Source organism: Manis javanica, chromosome 16 (genome assembly GCF_040802235.1).
Source record: "Manis javanica isolate MJ-LG chromosome 16, MJ_LKY, whole genome shotgun sequence".
Lineage (NCBI taxonomy): Eukaryota > Metazoa > Chordata > Mammalia > Pholidota > Manidae > Manis > Manis javanica.
The window spans coordinates 47,561,205-47,579,192 of record NC_133171.1 but is presented as its reverse complement, the minus strand read 5'-3'; the positions used below and the strand labels follow the sequence as shown (position 1 = coordinate 47,579,192).

The window sequence follows — 17,988 nt, the reverse complement described above, 5'->3', positions numbered from 1 at the left end:
TTCAGCCGCATGCCCGCACTTGCGAACCATGGTGTGGAGTAAGATGAAGGAGGCTCATCAGGAAGGTTTGAACTGGGCCTTGACGGCATGCCGGATCTGGGCACACAGTATCATTCCAGGCAGGGAGAATGGCAGGGGGGCTTGCAGGATGTAGTGGTCAGAGGTCATTGGTAAGATCATTGTGGTGGCCTGAGGAAGTGAGTGGAGCAGAGGTGGGACATCAGATGGGCGGCATTGGGCTGCTGTGGTGGAGAATGGGGAGCTATCGAGTGTTGCCCAATGCAGCTGTGACGTAAGGAAAGCAGGAAGGAAGATGTCCCAAGGACAGTGATCTCTCTTTTCTCCTTCTGCCTCTTTTCCTGAGCTGCTTCTTCTCATCACACGCCTTCAGGGTTTCTTAACTGCAAAGGAAGAGTCAAGCCTCTTAGGGAAGATGGAAAACACCCATGTAGGGTAACATTTTCCACCAACTAGAAGAGGTCCTGGGATAACCAACCCCACCAGATCCAGAAAGCGGGATAGAATGGAGGGCGCAGGGCCCTGGGGGTGGCCATGCCTACTGCTGCTGCTCAGGGTCTCAGGTAAGGAGAGGCAGAAAGAGGGACGTAGACGCCTCAGGTGGTCTACCTCTATCCTGAGGGGTCTGAACCTACTTAAGAAGGGTGTATCTCACTTCCTTAGGAGTGGCTAGAATAGGATCAGATTATGTGCTAGAGACAGAAAAAGGAAAAAGAAGGTAAGGATGCAGACTGTGCTAGTTGGCTGTGTCTCATCAGGGGCTGAGCAGTGAAAAAGAAGCTGGAAGTTTCTCTAGTGCATCTTGAAGTTGAGAAAATTGGGTGAAGTCAACCAAAGGATCTCTCATCTCTGGGCCAATATCCTGGAGATGTGAAAAAAGTGTAAGGCAAAGTCTTCCCTTAAAAGAATCAGGCACTGAGGTAGAGGAGGTGTTAGTAGAGAAAAAGGTAAATAACAATAAAATGGCCAACTAGCAACAAGAAGGCAAGAATAGAGTGGAAGTCACTCTAGTGTGGCACAGAGAGAGAATGTGGAAAAGAGGTTAAGGGTTCTGGAGTCAGACAGAGCTGGGTTCAAATCCTATCTCTGCCACTTTCTACATATGTGACCTGAAGAAGTTCTCTCACCTCTCTGAGCCTCAGTGTGCTCATTTGAAATAGTACCTACTCAGAAGTATTCATTTGTAAATGGTTAGCCTCAGAGTTAAACAGCAAACTGACATAAAATGCTTAGCTCCGTACTTAGGGCACAGTAAGTGCTTAATAAAACTTATGGTGGGTGGTGATGATGATGATGCTATAATGAGGTGAAGGGTGGTCAGTGGTATTGAGGGTCAAGGGCAGACAGTGATTAGTGCCAGCTGGAGCTGGAACTGCTCGGGTAGACTACCCAGTGGGACCCAATGGGAGGGATATAGGTGGAGGAGAGTGGGATGAGCATTCAACTTGGGGTACCATAAGAGTACATAAGAGTACCATGTGCCTGGAAGCAAGAGTTATGTCTCAGGAAAAAAGTAGAATAGAATATGGGCAATAAAACTGGTTAAGTTCTCTTCTAATTTTTTTAACCTTTTTATCATGAAAAATTTCCAGTCTACAAATATAGAAAGAATAGCCACCATGAACTCATCATTTAGATTGAAACATTTAACCATGATTGATATTTTTCTTTATTTGCTCCATACATGTATATACTGCTGATACATATCACATGTATCCATATACATCTATATGACATATATATATGTCATATTACATATATATACAATGTTAATCTTAAAAATAAAACTGTCAGTTATTTTACCAGCAAAAGATGGTTTTATCCAGGAATAGCAGAGAATTGTAACTTGGGACATGCAAGCTATGGCAAAACCAAAGGCAAGTCTGGAGAATGAAGGAGAGGAACATTATTTTATAGAGGAAAGGGGGCTTTGGGAGGAGCTCTTGACAGAAAGTCCATTGGAGTCAACTGGGGAGTTTAGAGCGTCGTGGCTTTTCGCTGGCTGAGTTGTGACAGTCTCTCATTGATTGGGCTATTGCTGGGTGAGGAGAAATTCTTCCTTCCTCCTGCTGGAAAGAAAATCATAGGCTTCTTCCTGTTGGAATGCAAGATACCTTTTTTTCTGCTGGGGTCTGCAGTTGAGAACAGGGGTAGGGGATGAGGGCTTTCCCTCTGGCCTCCTGACTCTATGTTAAATGAGGTTTCCTTTTTAAATTTTCACAATATAAAATAACTGAACCACTTCAGAATAATTCACAGAAACCCTACATTATGTCTAAATGTTTGATGGAGCCGCTAATACTCTTGATCTGTGATCTTTTATGTACAGTGTGGTCTGTGGATGTTGGGGTAGTGGACAAAACATTTGCTCAGTGAAGCCCTTTGCCTTCTTGTTCTAGGATTCCAAGCTGTAGACGAAGAGGAGAAACAAATATACCTACAAGAAGGAAGAAATCTGACCGTGTCCTGTGTTTACAACATCATGCTCTTCTCCTCCAGCCTGAAGGCTTGGCAGCGGGTGGAGAGCCAGGGTCCTCCAGAGACTCTGGTGCACACGAGTACTAGAAACCTAAGCCTTAACCAGGCCCGGGCCGGGAGATACCTGCTGGAGGATAGACCCAGTGATGCCATAATGATGGTCACCATCACAGAGCTCCAGCCTCAGGACTTGGGGCTGTACCAGTGTGTCATTTACCTGTCGCCTCAGAACTTTCATCTTCTGCTTCCTCGGATACGGCTGACACAATACAAAGGTGAGCAGCAGCAAGACCTGGACAGGGAAGGGACTTTACAGAGGCTGACCTTCTTAGCCACATCTGGGGCCCCATCTTCCATGAGGGCTGCTTGGAGAGATAGCCCAAAGTCAGGGGAAAAGCTCTAGAAGGGAAGTCAGTGCCCCTGGGCCTGCCATGCTCTCGCTTTGTAACTTCGAGAAAGTCATAGCTCCTCTCTGGGTCTCAGTTTTATCACCTGTTAAGAAAGTTGGAGTAGATGATCTCAAAAATCCTCTTTCTCTATGACAGAGAACCTGCTAGAAGAACCAAATAACTGAGCATCGATTATGTGCCAAGCATTTAGCTTGCTAATTTCTCTGCTGTGGAATAAATGTGGCTGCCTCATTGTAAGAGGGAGGGAGGCACAAAGAGGCTAAGATATTGTGTCTTTCAGCAGATTCGTGGTGCAGCTGGGATCCTACAGAGACCCATCTGATTTGATTGTCCTTGGTAAACCCTGGGAATGGGCCCTGTTTGGCCAGTAAAAAGCTGTCCCTTTTCTCAAGGGATTTAGAAAGTAGCAGATGAGAAATGGATATTGGAGAGCAAAATGAAGGGCCTTTTGCTGATCTTGAGTTGCTTCTTGCTGCAGGGGGCACCGCCAGTTCTCACCATCTTTTATTGGAAAGCCTGGTTATCCATGTGGGGAGGCCAAGTGAGGATGGTAGAGCCCCGTGCATCTGCCTCGAGCTTCTCAAAAAACCTCCTTTTGCACCAGCAAGTTGGGGAGGCGTCCACCACGTAGGACTCCGCTTGTCTGCTTCCTGCTGACCCGAATATGTGACCATCAGGACTTGGCTGGGCTTAACTTGAACTTTACAGTATCTGAAAATAAAGACCAAGCAAAATGACAGTGTCATAGGCAGGACTGTAGGGAAGCTACTGAACCCACATAACATAACTCAATCATTCCTCCATACTTTAGAAACATCCAGAAATGGATGTTTCTGGTTACAAAGGATCTATGCAGTCAGTTAAACAGCACCACCACCCTCTAGTCAGGAATGTTCTATTAATCAGACTATGTATCTATACACTGTGAAAGTCCTAAAACCATAGTGCTTTACAGAGGTAAGCAGGGCTGTCACAGGGTAATGGGAAGTGCTCTGGCCTAGGTTTCCATTCCCTTTCTACCCGGAGCACACTCAGTGACTTTGAGGAAGTCCCTCACCCTCTTCTAGGCTTTCCCCACTGTGACATTCAATGGCTACAGTTCTCTGGGTTCCTCTGAGTTTATTTACTGAGTTCAGAGAAACAAAGGCCTTATATTTTGCATTTGGCAAAACTGGTCCACTCCAGGCATGGGTAGACAGCTTGGGCCCACCAGATCTGAATCCATCACTCAATAGTTGCCTGGCTCTTTAACTCAAATCTTAATAAAGACAACAAGAAAAGTAACTGAGGACAGCCTATACTATTGCAGGAGAACTGTGTATGTAATTATTTTCATCAAACTACAAATAACAGGCAGCAGAATTTTGACAGAAGCTTCGTATTGCTTCTCTCTAGTAACTGAAGAAAACTTTAGGCAAATGTGGCTAAGGGAACTGAGTCTAGTACAGATTGTTCCTGCCTGAAGGAATTAGTGGTTATATGGGGAAACAAGAATATAGTCCTCTGCAAAGGATACTTGCCATAATTACTGAGGCTGTGTAGACAGGAAAGAGCAGTCAGGAAAACAGTGAATGGAGAAGGTTTCATTCTGGGGTGTTGGGCCTGCCTGGTGATAAATGGATCCTTTTTAATTTTCCCTTCACTTTTCCAAGTGGGGAAGGGCATGGCAGTGCTGGACCACAGAGAGAGACTTATATTTGGAGGTGAGGGATGTTGTTCACCCAACCCCACTGTAGGAAGAGAGGATTGAAATGGGGACTTAAGGGAAGAGAAGGTACACTGTGGAAGACAGGAGAAAGGTTCCCTGCTTACTGCACAAGCTCCATGATGGGTGAGAAGCAAGAACATAGGGCCCTGTTGTGGCATGATGAATGGGCCATTTGACTGTGGTAGGCTGTGTGGAAAATTAGGCCAGGCTCTGAAGGCTGAGACCAGCAAGACAGCAAAGAAACACACAGGAGTGGAGTCAGGAGACATGAGTCCCAGTGCTGGCTCTGCTGCTGTCTATCGAGTGACCTTGGGCAGTCCTTGTCCACCCTGTTCCTTGGAGGTTTGGACTGGATGGTGTTGAATGCTCCTTCTTCCTTTGACCTTCTGGGATCCTGTGAACCTTTCTCCCATTAACAGAGTACAGGCCCATGATAATGAACTTAGAAGAGGGCTGTTCAGTGTGTAGGAGAGGAAAAATTGTTCCAAACATCTTGGATGTCCCTCTCCTGCTCAGATTAAGTCAGCCAGTTTGAGCAGGCAGCCTGGCAAGCTCAGGGTATGCTATCCCATCTTCGTCAAGCATAATCCAGGCACCTAGTAGGAGCCCAGTGGGAGCTGAGGTCCTAAAGAGCTTTTTACCTCTTGCAGAAAATGGCACCAGCTCAAGAAATCCTACTCCAAAAGGCAATCCGGACTCAGGGTGAGTCGTGTCTGAATGAGAGTTGCCACACAGAGGTCAAAGCAAAGCAGAGTTATCACTTGGGGACCACCTGGGACCCCCAGTTCATGTCCCGCATGAGAACTCCAAAGGGCCAGGCCGAACCACATGGAGGACTTTATCCTGCTCCAGACAGGCCAAGGGAGTCTAGAACCCCAGCAGGCAGAATGACCTTTGCTTCTATTTCTATCCAGAAGCCCTAATGCAAGCCTTGGGTGTTATTACTTCAACACAGCCAAAGTCTTAGCCACCCGCCCCAGAGGAAAGGAACAGGGGGGTTGGGAGCTAAGATCATACAGGCATGTTAGAGCCCTGCCAGTAATGCATCCCCTGAAAACGTGGCCCAGGTGGGAATGGAATCTGAGCAATCAGCAGCCTCTTCCTTGGAGTTAAGTAATGGGATCAACAGAAGTCCTTCCCCACTCAGAGCTGCTAGGGAGTGGTGGCCAGAGGTGGGTATCAAGGGGTGGGTATCAGAGAGTGCCACCTGGAGGAGAAGAAGCTCTAAATGTAGGAAAGGGGTGGCATTCCATGCCAGGAGCAGTGTGTGGGAATACGTGTCTGCAGTGTGTTGGACACAAAGGTAGACAGTTCGGCTGAGTGGAGAGGAGATGGTAAGGTTAAAGCAGGACCTTAAATTCAGATTGCAGAGAGCCTTGAATGCCATGCAGTCATGTGCACTTTGTCTTGTAGGCAGTGGAGAGCATGAAGGGTTTTCTCTGGGCCCCTTGAGTGGAAGAGTAAGGGTCTCGGTGCAAAGGGGCCCAGTAGCTGTGTGCAGGAGGGATTGGAAAAGGGAGGTAGCAGAGGCAGGAGACGGAATAGATTCCTTTAGGGTAAAGACAGGGTTGAGGATCATGGGAAGAGCAGAGGCCCGTCTTCAAAGGGTGTAAACTCCTGCTTGGCTGCTTTCATGGCCAGGAGGCTGGGAGCAGGCTGAGCCTCAGAGCAGTGCACTCAGCAGACACTCGCCCTTTTGGATTCAGGTTGCTTGCCCCTGACACAGGCCTGCAGGTGCTGATTATTGTTCTGACATGTGGATTCATCCTGAATAAAGGCCTGGTGTTCTCAGTCCTATTTGTCCTTCTCCAGAAAGGCCTCTGGTAAGTGGGAGAGGGTGGCTGGACCAGGCTTGGGTGGATGAATGAGGGGACACAGACACGACTGTAGAGGGACCATCTCCCAGGGGCTCCCCAGAGCTGTCCCTGACTTTCGTCACGTTTCTGCTCAGGAGTCCTTGGACAGGAGGCAGGGCCAGCCCCAGGAACCGTGTGAATGAGGCTGGGTTGGGCTCCCCAGGACGGAAGACCTGGAGGTGGGGGGACGGGGTGAGGCTTTTTGCTGCTTGGCCTTCCACTCTTTTCTTCAGAGGAGTGGGGAGACTCAAGCTTGGGCTGGCATGGATGGATCGTTTTCAAATACTGTTCATTTCTCTCACTCCTCAGGTGAGGCAGCCTCTTAACGAGCCCCCAGGCCAAGGCAAACCCAGGGAAGCTGCAGACTCACCTGCGGAGCCACAGGCACGCCCTCCTCCCCCAGCACATTTCACATTCCATTCTCCATTCGGTGGGAAATAAAATGCTTCCTGTACTTTTGTGGGATCTCTGCCCAGCCCCTCTCTTACCCAGAGGGGATGGAACAGTAACAAGCAGCCAGATGTGGAGAGTGGGGTAGAAGGAGACTGGGGGAAGTAAGCAGAGCCAAGGGAGTGACAATATATTTCTGCTTTAAATGCAACACCTGGGACTCCCAAACTATGGCTCAAATGAACCTAATACTCGTTTCCTTCCTGCTGTTCAGACTTGCTCTGCTGGAGACTTTTGGCTCTCCAGGGAAACCTAGGGCAAAACCCATCACTCTTCCGGTCATTTAAAAAAAAATACACCTTATTGTTTAGAGTAGTTTTAGGTTCACAGCAAAATTGAGAAGACAGTACAAAGGTCCTCTATAGTCTCTGTCCCTACACACGTGCAGCCTCCGCCACCATCAACATTGTGCCCCAGAGCAGTTTGTTACAGATGATGAACTATGTGGACATGTCATCATCACCCAAAGCCCATAGTTTACACCAAGGTTCACTCTTCATTCTGTGGGTCTGAACAAGTGTATAGTTACAAGTACCCACCTCTGTAGCACCGTACAGAGTAGCTTCATACCCTAAAAGTCCTCTGTGTTCCACCTATTCACTCCAACCCTTCTATTCATTTTTAAGCAGTAAAAAAGTTCATTCTAAAAGTAGCTTCAGTTCAGTTTGGGAAAAAGTTTCATTTAAAATGAAATCTCCAAAGCCTCTAGATTTATCACCCTATTAGAAGACAGAAGGGTACAGGTCAGTTTTCCTGTCTTCGCCATCAATACTTTCGGTTGCAGCTTCTGACTCCTCCAGGCCTGAGCAACGGAAAGGGGAAGAGGAAAACGAAGGGAGCAGGCAGGGTCTTACCTAACAGCACTGATCTGAGGATTGGTGGGTTTCTCTCCTAGCCTGCTGTGGGCTCCACCCCTGTCTGTCACCTGCCATTTCTTTGACACAAGCAACTGTGTGTGTCTTTTGACTGGTTGCTTCTGACTTCCCCTTCGGTCTCTGAGCATCAGGCAGGGGAGGGGTGCAGAACATGCCACCTGAGAACATTGCCTCTTTGGCAGGAGGATTATTTTGAGAAACATCAGACACAGGAGAAGCTCTGAAAACAGAGTTAACCTTTTGTGAAGGAAAGTTACATTTATGAAGGAAATCTCCATTTGTAAGCATGTCTCCCTCTCTGTGCCAGTAAGAGAAGGATGACTTTAAGCCACAGGAGAATCTTATCACTACCTTAAACCTGCATAAATAACTTTATCCTTGTTTATCATGCTTTTCCTGGTTATCTCCCCAGGAATGGCTTCCCTACTCCTCTTTTGTCTTTAGCTGAAGATGACATTTAAACTGGAGTTCTGAGCCATGCTGGGAAATTACTCACTTTTTTTCCTGGGTATCTCCCATGTATACATAAGGGATATATGTTAATAAACTTCTGTTGTTTTTCTCTTGTTAATATGTCTTTTATTACAAGGGTCTCAGTCAAGAATTCGCAAAGGAAATGACTTTCCTCTCCTGCATCAGTCATTTTCCAGCTTCCTTCCTCCCAACTCCCTCCATTCTCAGGTTCCCTTTTGGACACTATCTGTGACAACCCATGCTGGCAGTCTCACATCTGGTCTGTGAGAAATACCCACTGCATTCACCCCAACAGATTCATGGAGCCCTGGCGGGGACCCATAAGCCACCTTTGCTTCTTTCCACCATTGGGACAGCTAGTTACCAGAAGTCTCTGCTATTAAGCTCTCAGGCTTGAGTCAATGTAGTCCAAGAGGAGGGGATTCCCCACGCAGGGCAAGTTCCCTATCAACCGTTGAGACAGAAGGAAAACAAGGGCTCAGAAGTTGGGAATGAAAGGGCTTATTCTCATGGCTCAGTCTCCCCTCACTCACACCAGCAGCTCTTTCCAGCACCACTTGGGACACCCTCTCGCATGGCTCCCAAGCTCTTGGCTCCCAAGGTTTCTGCTCCCGAGCTCTCTTGCTTCCAAGCTCTCTCTCCATCCCTGGCCATACTGTTCTGCCTCCCTCCCACACTGGGAGAAACTCTGTGAGTGGGTCACTGGTGACTGGTGGGCGCCTGGCCAATTACATACCAGGAACAAAGGGGAGAATGGGTGATTCCTCTCCACCCCTGCCCTGGACTGGCAATTCGTTGCTGGTAAACATCCCATAAATGTGCAAACATGCTCTTATTGTATACACAGTGAGTGCTATTAAAGCCACGTGGGAATCCTGGTAAGAAAGTTCCATTTTCCCCACAGTCAGATGCCAGTCTTCTATGTCTCTCAAACTGCCATGGACATTAAACAAGCTCCCCAAGTTGTGACCTTTAAGTTTCTTTCCCTACGCTGGAGGTAAGGGGCATAGGACACCAAAACTGTCTCCAAAAATCCTCTCCTAATCTTAAAAATTCCCACAGCTTTGTACCCTTGATGCAGGTGAGGCATAGACATCGTTTTGTGCATTCCACACTGGTCTCCCATTGCAATCTGGAGCATGATGTGTGTTTCTTAGGACTTGCTTCAAGTTAAGATTCAGTTGCAGACAGCAAAATCCAATATACCTATTTTAAGTAGAAAGGTAGTTTTTTAATAGAATGTTAAAGGATTTATAGAATCAGATCTTCCTCTGGGCTGCTGGGAATAATTCATTGCTACACCACAGGGGTCACTAACCCTGAAGAACCAGAAAACTTTTCAAATCAGCAAGTTAGCAGCATAGCTTCTGGTTCCATAACCACCCCATCCCCACCACAATGGATGCCTTGTGCATCCAGCAGCATGGATGCCTTTCTTCCCTCTCAACTCAGTTCCAAATTTAAGCCTCACACCAATGTATTTGATTGCTGGGGTCTAAGTCATATCTGGAACCCCAGCTGCAAGAAAATCTGAGAAGTGATTTTGCAGACATTTTACTAGAGAAAGGCCCATGAGAAGGAGGCAGGATGGAAGCTGCGTAAGTCCACAGCATCTGCCCAGACAATCTCAGCTAAAACTGAGGTTGAAACAGTTCAAATTTTAAAGTTTTGTTGTTGTTTTACTGTCAATGAAAGACAAATTAAGGGAAAAACAATCAATCATTCTTTGTTGTGTTATGGCAAACACATCTGTTGGCCTACTCTAAAGTTATGTTATAATAATAAGTTCCTATTTACCAAAAACAATATATTGGATATGATTATGTGCTACATATCATCCTGATGGCATAAAAAGATACAGACACAGAAAAGAGATACCTGTTTTTCTGTTGTTCCAAAATGTATGGCACTTTTATTGAAAACTTCAGTACACTAGAGAAAATGGCTGTTATCTCCCATCATAAAATATTGACTTTATTCCTGGAATGCTAACATGATCATTAACTGATCCATGACATTGGAAAGTTCAGTTTCCATGCAGTCACCTAAGTGAGAATAGTTCCATTTTAGCATCCTGTAAATGGAGAGTTTCAAGATATCATAAAATCAGAAATATTTACTTTTGGAATTCTTTTGTATGGGGGTTGATCTTCAGGACCAGGGTTCTCTTTGGGGCTTGAGGAGAAGTATCATTTCATTGTATTTTCTTTGCCTCCGTGGTTGTCAAGAGACTGTCACTATCTCAGGACTGGGCCCTTTCACTGAGTTGATCTTGTTACAGCCGAATGTCCTCCCCATCTCCTATAGTCAGGCTCTCCCAGCCCAATTTTTCTTCCTACTTGAATACTCCTACACCCACACACTGTTACAATTTTGGATAAGCCAGTTCCTCTTTGGATAGCCAGGCTGGGCCTCAATCTTCTCATTTATGTTGGGAAGTAACACTTACCTATAGGATAGATCAGGTTAATTGCAAACAAAGAATGTGAACATGGTTTGTTTTTGTTTTTGCTTTTTAAATTTAAGATGCTCAAGTGCCCAAAACTGAGTTGACAGACTCCTTATTCCATGGCACACAGTCATCCATGGAAATAACTTCAATACTCATTTGGTTTGATGTGGTTTTTATTTTTCCTGTTTTCATCTCCTAGTTACACTCCCTACCCTTCTCCACAAAGGCATCCTCTTAATGTGTTTAATGTTGTGTCCTTGCAATCTATTGTCCATATGTTTATTTACATTTGTGTAGATCCTTGAAAATAAATAGAATTGATTTTATGTGCTTTATTTTATACAGATTTCATTCTATGGTATAAAAAGGGTACATTTCAATGGAAAACTGCATTGTCTCTAGCACACTCTTCCTTGTGTTCTCTGATTCTGATTCTACGAGAGCTACTTTATAATTCTGTAAATTGTAGACATGCAAATTCCATCCCATCTTCCTTCCCCTGCAGTGGGAGAAAAAATAAACAAAAACTGGCTTGTCTCCTCATGCAATTCATCACAACAATCCTTTATTCCATGTACATTTATGCTTCTTGACTTCTTTTTCTAATCAGTTCTAACATCTGCCTAGTTCACTCATTCAGGATGCGTTAAATAAAATCTTTAATGTGTTTATTTTTAACTGTATGAGAGTCATGATTTAACCTTTTTTTGAAAACTGTAACTGTTGATAAATTTTCACTCAGTATTGTGCTCTGAGACAGTCTTTGTCACTATGTGTAAATCAAAATCCTTGGTTTTTTTTTTTTTTTTTTTTTACTTCTCTTTAGGATTCCATACAGTGTGTTACACTGTAGTCTTCCACTCCCCTAGTGATGGACAGCTAAGTTGCTTCCACAGTTTACTGCAAAAAACAAACAAGCCAAAACCAAGAAAAACAAAAAACAGAATTTTGAAATAAACATCTCCATTCATGGTCCTGGAGGACCCATATAAGACTTTTTCTAGGGTACAAACATAAGCAGCGTAAGGCCAAATGGACCAAAGGATCGGAAATAAATCCACACATGGACCTGATTACCATAAAATGCCTCTGATTTAGGAGGAAAAGTGAGTCTTTCCAACACATGGTGATGATGTATAGGACAGTCACACAGAAGGGAAAAAAAGGCTTCTACCCTTGTCTCACACAATATACAAAATTAATTCAATATGGGTCATAGACCTAAATAGAGAAGGTATAAACAATATGGCTTCTGGAAGAAAACAGAAAATTTGACCTTGAAGTAGGCAAATATTTCCTAAACAGAACACAAAAATAGTCACCATAAGGGAGAATGTATTCAGGAGTGGAACTCTGGGTGTAGGATGGTCACAGATTCCACGTAGAAGCTGCAGATTGCTCTCGGGAAAACTGGTCCATTCCTCCCGGCAGGGCTGGAGTACTCACTCTTTCTCATGCATAGAGTCTTTTCCAACTTTCTACTTCCTACCAGTAGGATAAGTAAAAAGTACCACCTCAGTGTCTTAAAATTAATATTTCTCTGATAACTTAAGAGGTCAAACATATTTATGGGCTTACTAGGATTTTTCCTGCACTGTATCATCTACTTCTGACCATTTTTCTGTTTGATTTCCTTTCTTCTGCTTGCTGAATTTTGATCCTCTTGATTTGTTTAGATATTAACTTACAGTCAGTTTTAGACCCTGCAAATACCTTCTCTCAGTCTCTCATCTCTCACTAGACAAGGCCCGGCTGAGGCCAAGCCCCACGGGTTTGGCTGCGCAAGCCACAGTGGGCTGCTTTTAGATTTAGAAAGCTTATCACTTACCTAGGCAGCAAAAGGAAAGTAGCCAAAGCTGCCAGCTTCCCAGGGTCCTTGTCCCACACACCAAAACAAGGGGACAGGTCACCGCTGTGTGAGTCATTGACACCCCATTGCTGAGGAGCCCACGTGTGATGATTGCTGCTCAGTGGGCTTAGAGTCTGCAGCTCTACTCTGAGGGGGTCAAGCCTCATCAGAACATGGGGGTGATGAGAAACTGTCTCCTGGGGGAGATGGGGAGGGGAAGGGGGAGATGGCACAGGCCTCCCACCCTCTTCCCGGAAGATCAAGGGCATTCTGCTGTGACTCGGATTAGCTGTCAAGTCTCTGCCTGGGTGGCTTCTGTGGACACATGCAAGACGGCCAGAGTGGTGTGCATTGTGGAACTGTTCCCTGACATTGATTTCGTCTACAATATCCTTTGTTTGTAAAATAACTTTCCTGTCATTTTTTTTTTTAGAATTGAAACCATCTATAACCACATGCCTGAGAACTGAAACCACATCTTACTGTCCATATTGACATGGCTTTGCTATGCCACTCTCCCAGATAGTGTTACTTTCCATTTCTGGGAGTTTTCCTGCCCAGACAAATGGTTGAATTGTTTGTTAGAGAAACTTCTGGAAAGACCCATCTACTCTAGAATGGAAAGCATCAAGAAACAGTTTGCACCTCAAGGTTCTTTGAATTCCTGCCTCAGGATCCTCCAACTTGCTGATTCTGCCAATCCTGGATGATGGTATTGCAACCCTTCCCCAGTCCTGATCCAACGGCTCCTTGGAAGACCTGTCTTAAACCAACTACTAAAAGAATTCTGACCTTGCCTTCCTCCGGATGCTCCCACAGCTCTGCAGGACGCTGCCTTCCCTGACCACCTTAAGCAATAAACAGCTTGTCCTTCTTAACAGCTTGTGTTGGTGATATCGGGAAACCAGCGTTGAACAGTAGAATGAAACCCAGGCATTTTCCCCCTGTGACTTATGTTTTGGGGTCTTATTTAAGATGTCCTTCTTAATCTGAAGTACAATAATATTTTTGAGTATCGTCTTTAAGACAATGTAAGGGATATTCTTATCTATTAGCTTCTGTCAGCTTTACAGTTTTGACATTCACAAAGACCATGCAACAAAGATCTTTGTTATGAGGGGACAGATTAGAGTTCATTTCAGTCATTTAGAGCTGTGTTATCAAATACACTAGCCACTAACCACAGGTTGCAATTTACATTTAATTTAATTAAAATTAAATGAAACATAAAAATTCAGTTCCTGGTGGCACTTGCCACGTGTCAGATGCCCAACAACCATACATTGTTAGTGGCTGCTTTGTTGGACAGAAAAATATAGGACATTTCTACCATCATAGGATATTGTCAGCACGACTTTCTAGAGTTTTATTTCAACATAACTGGTTGGCTAACAATGTTTTAAGTTCCTTGTTATAAATTTAGCTTCTTATTAATACAGATGAAACCTTTTTATAGCACGCAGTACTTTTACATTTGCATAGTTTGATTTATAGTTTCCATTTAATTAAAGCAGATTTTCCTCTTAAAGAGAGAATCACACTTCTGATTTTCTATTTTCCTTTCTCAAAAGAAAGGGCTCAATGTTACTTTGGTGACTCAATCCTTTTCCCTTTTCCCCAAGGCTCCTCTGATGCTGCCTTGTGTTTGGGCCTGCAGGGGCAACCCGTTTGGACAGCTGATGGGGACAGCGCCGGAAGCCTGAGTGATGGGGACTGCTCAGCACTGGGCAACGTGCTGGGTGTGAGTTGGACAGGGTGGGGATGCCCAGCTTGGCTGTGAAATCCCTGTTGCGACCTCGCTGCTTGCTCTGCAGCTCAGCCTCCACAGGGAGAAAGGAAAGAGGCCGGAGATGCCCACCATGGACCCTACACTTCAGATGAAGGAGCAAGTATGGACCAGGCGGGGCTTACACAGTAAATGAGAGAAGCCGGCCTGGCCATAAGGGGACTCAGGGTTTGTCTGACAGCAACACAGAAGAGTGTCCTCAATAAGGTAGCGACAGAGCACAGCACAGGACCAGGTGCCAGCGTGAGCCCCCAGACACCACGTGCTTAGGACAGGGAGCAGGCTGGAGTCCTCTGCACCAGATTCTGGCAAGAGGGCCCCCTTGTGGCCGGGCCCAGTGAGGCTAGTTGGACAGCTGCTCCTGGAGGCGTCCCAGAGGCTGGGGAAGCCGACAAGCTCCAGCACAGTCTGGTGCAGGGATGGCATGGTAGTCAGGAGTGGGGCATGCAGGGACTAGGCACACTGGGAGCTAGAGGCTGGGGTGGGCACAGATGATGAGGCCTTCTAAACTAGCCCTGTTAATGCAGCATAGCTGAGCCCTCCCAGGAGCTCCTGGTCAAGAACAGGAAACAGCTGTGCGCGCCTCCCCACTCTTGTCCTCTCTTACCTGTGCAGACTACTGGTGCCTAGTGACAGCTTGGGCTCCAGGCCTCCTGGCCATTTCCCTCAGAAACTCTAGCCTCCACCTCCTGCCTCCTGTTTACCCTTCTCCCTGGGGATCCTGGGGGCCCTGTTCCACCACAGGACCAGAGCAGAGATGCAGGGACACGTGCAGTCTTAAGCAGAGCAGAGTGTGTGCTCATTTTAGGGAGATGAGACAACCACGTTGACTGAACAGGATGCCGTGAAGACTGCGCACACGTAGGGAGAGCTAGGTTATAGCCGACTGGGATGTGACTTCCGAACACACAGGGTACTTCAGAGTCGGTGTGCAGCGCAGCCAGCCAGCCTTAGGTCAGGCAGCCACTTAAATGGCTGCATTCCTATTCTTTATGCTTAATCAAACTAAGTTAAAAAATATTTTCTTTCGTTATTTATCAAGTATTTATAAAACAGGTTTTGTATACCAAGGATCTCTACATTTTCAGTTGAGTCTTTTTTTTAGATAGTTTCAGATTTCAGAAAAGTTGTGAGGAACTTAAAGATTTCAACACTCCAAACCTAGGTTTTCCCTATTAGCAATATCTCACATTAATAAGATATATTTGTCACAGTTAATTACCCAATAATGATATGTTGTTTTTGACTAAAGCCCATACTTCATTCAGACTTCCTTAGTATTTACCTAATGTCCTCTTTCTGTCCCAGAGTCCCATCCAGGACACTTCCATACATTGAGTCCATCCCTCTTGGCCATGACAGGTTCTCAGAATTTCCTGATATTTGACAACTTTGACAGTTTTGAGGAGCTCTGATCAGTTATTTCCCTGGGGAGTTTGCGTTTTTTTCTCACTGGCTTGGGGGAGGAAGACCACAGAGGGTAATGCCATGCCTATCACGTGTCAAGGGGACATGCTACAAACATGGGGTGCACTGTTGATTTTAAACTGGATCACGGGGCTGAGGTGGTTTGCCAGGCCTGCCCACTGTAAGGTGATGCTTCCCTCCCTTTCTATGCTCTCCTCTTTGGAAGGAAGGACAGCCCACATTTGAGGGGTGGGAGTTATGTCCCCCCTCCCCTCAAGGGCAGACTGTTTAAGCTGGTTGGAATTCTTCTCTATAGAATTCCAAATTTGCCTCTTCTCTCCCACTCACTCATTTATAAATTTGTTCAATCAGTTATCTATATCTGTATGGATTCACAGACAGTTTGTACTTTGGATTATAATGTAATACCACTTAATTTTGTTGCTCAGGTTGTTCCAGCTTTTCCTATTTTTTTCCTCCACACACTTTCACACACACATTGTTAAAATGAGAGGATTTTTCCTCTTTTCACCCACTCATAATTCCAGCAGCCAACACTGACCAAGCACCATTAGGGAATGAGAGGTGCATACCCAGAGATGAGGCCAAGCAGCTGGCTCCTCGGCCCCCAGCAGGTCCATTCCCTCCTGCCTTCCTTCTGATAGTCCTTGCCTGGCCCACGCTCTTCTCCCACCTCTGGGGGCCCCACCTTTTCCCAGGGACCATCCTTCTGGTTCCTGGAAGTGAAACTCTCTGCCCACTCAAAACCTCCCAGAGTGAAAAGACATCATTGACCCACCATGCCTGGGAGTGGGGCCACGTCCTGCCCTGGAGGGGAGCTGGTTTGGGTGTTGGCCTGTGGCTGGGCGCAGTTCCAAGAAGAGCTAGGGATCAGAGCTTAGTGGGGTGGGAGGGACAGAGCCAGGAGAGTAGAAATTATGTGAGATTTCCTTTCAGATTTATATCCAAGTGGGAGTAGCTGGGTAGTGGGGTCTCAGACATCTAATTAATGCTGCCATCTTATGCCACCTGAACTCCTGATGTAGACAACTAGAGGTTATGTCTTTCTTGTTGTGAAACTATCTGAGGTACACAGCACTAACTATGGGATGTTTTTGCAAAAAAAAAAGGAGGATGAAAATAAAGGAAGCTGAACGATGGCTCATGGGTGTTAGATGTATTACTATATCTACTTTTGTGCAAGCTTGGGAATGTTCATAATTAAAAAAATACATACATATAAACACATATTGAAGCCACAGTTATTTGGTTTTTGTGTATATGGCTTAACCCAATCCTTCCTTGTTGTACTGATCTTATACAACTGCAATGGATTTGAACAAGTCTTCATTAACAACACAGAAATACTGAGATTAGTTTAAAGAAACTTGGCAGTGGGATAAAAGTATATAGAATAAAAATACACCTTCATCAGTTCAGATGCTAGAGCTAGCATTCAGCTACAGCTGTTTAATATTTTATCTTAACATTATAGATCCTCTCATTTGCTGTGTATATCCAGACATAGTTTGCTCCTTTTTTGTTGCTTAGTAATATTCTATCATATGAATATACAGCTGCAATAAGTACTGCCTAACTCCTTTTGGGTTTCTGAACCAATTACAATGTGCATGTGTGTGTGTGTGTGTGTGTGTGTGTGTGTGTGGTGGGGACTGGTCTTCCCACACACACAATACCAAACAATTCTCAAATACCAGCAGGGTGTTCAAGAACTCAATTCAATTCTGATGCTGTCTATCCGGACACAGCATCAGATTCCCCAAGTTAAGGGCTCTGTCCTACTAGACTGCCCTCCACCCCCAACTCCAGGCACCAGTCATAAGCCTCAGGCAGTTAACCTGTGTTTCTGACCTACCAGCTACAGACTAGAGGTTCCAACCAACTCCCCCTTATATTTGATTAATTTGCTAGAGCAGCCACAGAACTCAGGAAAATACTCACGTTTACCAGTTTAATAAAGGATACTTACTGTAATGGATACAAGTTAACAGCCAGATGAAAAGATACATAGGGCAAGATCTCTTGGAGCTTGGGGCCTGTTTCCGTGGCAGGTGGAAGGGTTCTGGTTCCCCAAGTGTGGAAGCTCTCTCTGGCAGAGAAGCAGGATCCCAGAGAGCAGAGGGCAGTAAGCTCCTCTCAGGGGGTTTTTGTGAGAGCTTCATTGCATAGTCATGATTGACTAAATTATTGGCCATTGGCTGATT

General features: G+C 45.4%; 1 protein-coding gene across 4 annotated transcripts; it reads left to right on the top strand.

The window, feature by feature from the left end:
• Positions 1–278: 278 nt before the first annotated feature.
• On the top strand, positions 279–13,484 carry TREM1 (triggering receptor expressed on myeloid cells 1). Of its 4 annotated transcripts, XM_017666683.3 has the most exons (5): positions 325–581; positions 2,418–2,771; positions 5,265–5,316; positions 6,321–6,437; positions 6,780–7,960. In XM_017666683.3, exons 1-5 carry the CDS (start codon positions 524–526, stop codon positions 6,781–6,783), a joined length of 585 nt encoding a protein of 194 aa, XP_017522172.3. In that variant the 5' UTR covers positions 325–523; the 3' UTR covers positions 6,784–7,960. The 4 variants fall into 4 exon arrangements, with proteins under 4 accessions (XP_017522171.3, XP_036861664.2, XP_036861655.2 ...); XM_037005760.2 differs by lacking the exons at positions 6,321–6,437; positions 6,780–7,960 and adding an exon at positions 13,004–13,480 and having other exon boundaries at positions 289–581; XM_017666682.3 differs by lacking the exons at positions 5,265–5,316; positions 6,321–6,437; positions 6,780–7,960 and adding an exon at positions 3,385–5,253 and having other exon boundaries at positions 279–581.
• Positions 13,485–17,988: the final 4,504 nt, after the last annotated feature.

What these genes read in the sequence shown, in the direction of transcription:
- TREM1 (XM_017666682.3), top strand. Translation starts at nt 524, where the DNA reads ATGGAGGGCGCAGGGCCCTGGGGGTGGCCATGCCTACTGCTGCTGCTC. An exon ending in GCTGCTGCTCAGGGTCTCAG is followed by an intron (nt 582 to 2,417) that starts GTAAGGAGAGGC and finishes TTCTTGTTCTAG; the next exon opens with GATTCCAAGCTGTAGACGAA. An exon ending in ACGGCTGACACAATACAAAG is followed by an intron (nt 2,772 to 3,384) that starts GTGAGCAGCAGC and finishes TTCTTGCTGCAG; the next exon opens with GGGGCACCGCCAGTTCTCAC.